Source organism: Merops nubicus, unplaced genomic scaffold (genome assembly GCF_000691845.1).
Source record: "Merops nubicus isolate BGI_N331 unplaced genomic scaffold, ASM69184v1 scaffold42146, whole genome shotgun sequence".
NCBI lineage: Eukaryota > Metazoa > Chordata > Aves > Coraciiformes > Meropidae > Merops > Merops nubicus.
Genome location: NW_008613772.1, coordinates 19,168 through 21,665, shown reverse-complemented (window position 1 = coordinate 21,665; position 2,498 = coordinate 19,168). Strand labels below are relative to the sequence as shown.

Here is a 2,498-nt window from a genome sequence, read left to right as displayed (position 1 = left end):
GGGGCAAGCCCCCCTCCTGCCTCCGCCAGAGAGAGGCAACCCCCCCCACCCACCTCTCCACCCACCCCCTGGCTTTGGCACTGAGACAAGGGTGCTGCTGGCTCTGCAGGCTCCACACGCAGCAGTGACGCTGAGCACTGGGCACAGGACACTAGGTGAGGATCCTGGAGGCCTCTGGCTGGATTTCAGCTTGATCCTACACTGGATCACTGCAGGTGATGGAATGCCAGCTCAGGACTGGTCCATCAAGCTACACATGAAGCTCCTACTCCCACAAGACTAGAACATGAAGATGGAGAGGCTTTGTTAATCCTGAGGTATGTGGGAAGCCAGTCCCATGCCAGCACCCATCCTCTTAAACCCTCTCTCTAAGCCTGAAGGCACAGAAATGTGACAGTTTCCCCAGGTTTCTCTCCAGAAGTGCAACTTTTGCTGTATCCTTTTGATCACCAGAGAACAAAGGCCGAGGCCAGGGAGCATTTACCAAACTGCTGTTACTAACTAAATCTCTCTGCAGCAGAGATAAACATCCCAATCCAGCTTCTACCCAAGGCTCTCCTTTGAAGCTGGGTACTTCCTTTGAGCTAGGAGGAATTAAGCAATGGTTAATAGAAGGCAGCTCTGTGGCAGACACTGGACTTCAAAGGCACACTGGGACTGGAGACCCTCGTCACCCACCAGGCAGAACACCTCTCCCCACCAGCAAACAGCACAGTTACAGCAGGGCAGCTCTGTGCTGCCAGAACACAGGTGGACCCTGGCAAGGAGAAGAGCTCCAGAGGTTTTTGGAGCAGTGGGGTGCTCTGGTGCCTGCTCCCCTCTCCTGCTGCCAGAGGGAAAGGGCTGACAAACAGGCACATCCATTCTCTCCAGCATGTGTTACCCCCCAGCACCAAGCAGAAGGTGCCAGTTCCCCCAGTGCTGTGACCAGTAACACAGAAAAGCCATGTCCACTCGGCTACAGCTTGCTGGCAGGAGAGGAGGAGGGGCTCTGTGTCCTCATCCCCTCCTGCAGGAACCTTTGCAGTGCCTCCTGCGTGGCACCAGTTGTGGGGGAGCTCCTTTTGCTGCTTTGGAAATGCCCTGGTCCTTCTGCACAGGAGCAGCTCGCCTGGGAGTGAGCCCAGGGGCTAATCCAGGCAGGCTGATGGGCTCAGTGCTGCTGTTCCTGAGAGGGGTCACCCCAGAGGGGACCCAGCCTTCTCCAGGGCAAGCTGCTGTGGGCCATGACACCTCTGGGGGGGTCCCAGCACTACCAGCACTGTTGTCCAGCAAGGCTCAAACAAAGAAATGCTTCATCTGTCTTTTAATCAGATTTGCCTATTTTAAGCTACAAGTGATCTATTTTCTTGCATCCTCTGTATGAAAGGGATTATTTAAAGGAGAAGGGGCAATGTAGCAGGAAATACCAGTGCAATGCCTTACTAAGCACCGAGAGACTCCTGTCCCAGTGAGCTGAGTGACTCCAGCAGCAGCAGAGCTCTCTGAAACCTGTGACAGGCAGACCCAGCTCCACTTGGCTGTGCCCGGGATTTGAGGCAGTGCCTCCCCCTGCTAGCTCGGAGCAGCTGCAGGATCTAGTGTCATAAAGCCAGCACCAGACTGTGACCTGAGAGGTCCCTTCCAGCCTTGTGCTTCTCCAAGACATGGAGAACATTAGAATTTTATTGACACACCTTATTCTATCCAACCAGGACAGAGCTTTGCATGCTTATAGCTGGCTGCACTCAGCTTACTTGTTTGAGGGACTGAAGGATTTAAAGTACAGGATGAGCTGGTTCAAAACAGCCAGTCTGCTCCAATGCTGCACTCAGAGGAAAGCAGCAGCAGGTTGCCATCGTGCACAGCATGCAGGAACGTGCCATTCTACCACCTTGCAGCTCAGGCTTCAGGCTAATGTCTGCTGTGGGTGTCTGAGGTATGAGAGGCAGTGGGATCCCAGGAGGTGTCTCTGGAAGCTCCATGCCATGCTAGAGCTCCACACAGAGCTCACCCTGGTCTCTAGTCCACCAGCAGCCCTCCATCCATCTTCATGGACAAGTCACGCTCCCCTTGCAGAGCCCAGAAAACAAGATGTGGGACTTTGCCTCCATGGATCCACTCGGGTAGTTAAGTGCAGCTCACCCAGACAGAATCAACTCCATGACAGGCTCCAAAGCTCCTACCCAGCCCCCCTGGTGAGCTGTTCCCTGGGGCAGCTGGGGCTGTTTGTGGGAAACCCTCTGTCCTTGCTTCAGCTCTGCTCAGGGCTCCAGCTCGGAGCCCAGAACAAGAGGTGAGGGGCTCCTAGAGGCTTGTGCCTGGCACATGTGACGCTGGAGCAGGCAGGACCCTGGCCACGGGAGCAGAGCTGATCCACACCACAGTGCATCACCTCTGCTCCTGCCACAGCGGGGCAGGGGTCCCCCACCTGCCCTCTGTCCCCCAGGAACACGTGCCCGTTTGCCTGGGAAGCCTCTCACAGGAGGTGCAGCCAGCTGGCCCAGGGCAGGCTGGTC

At 56.0% G+C, this 2,498-nt stretch overlaps 1 protein-coding gene across 1 annotated transcript in view; it reads right to left on the bottom strand.

The window, feature by feature from the left end:
• Positions 1-2,498, bottom strand: part of SH3GLB2 (SH3-domain GRB2-like endophilin B2) — a gene marked incomplete at its 5' end in the record, with an annotated part of 16,347 nt that overhangs the window by 2,796 nt on the left and 11,053 nt on the right. The window contains one exon of the mRNA XM_008941988.1: positions 2,411-2,417. Within this exon, the coding sequence (XP_008940236.1) occupies positions 2,411-2,417 (7 nt within the window). The remainder of the gene's footprint in view (positions 1-2,410; positions 2,418-2,498) is intronic.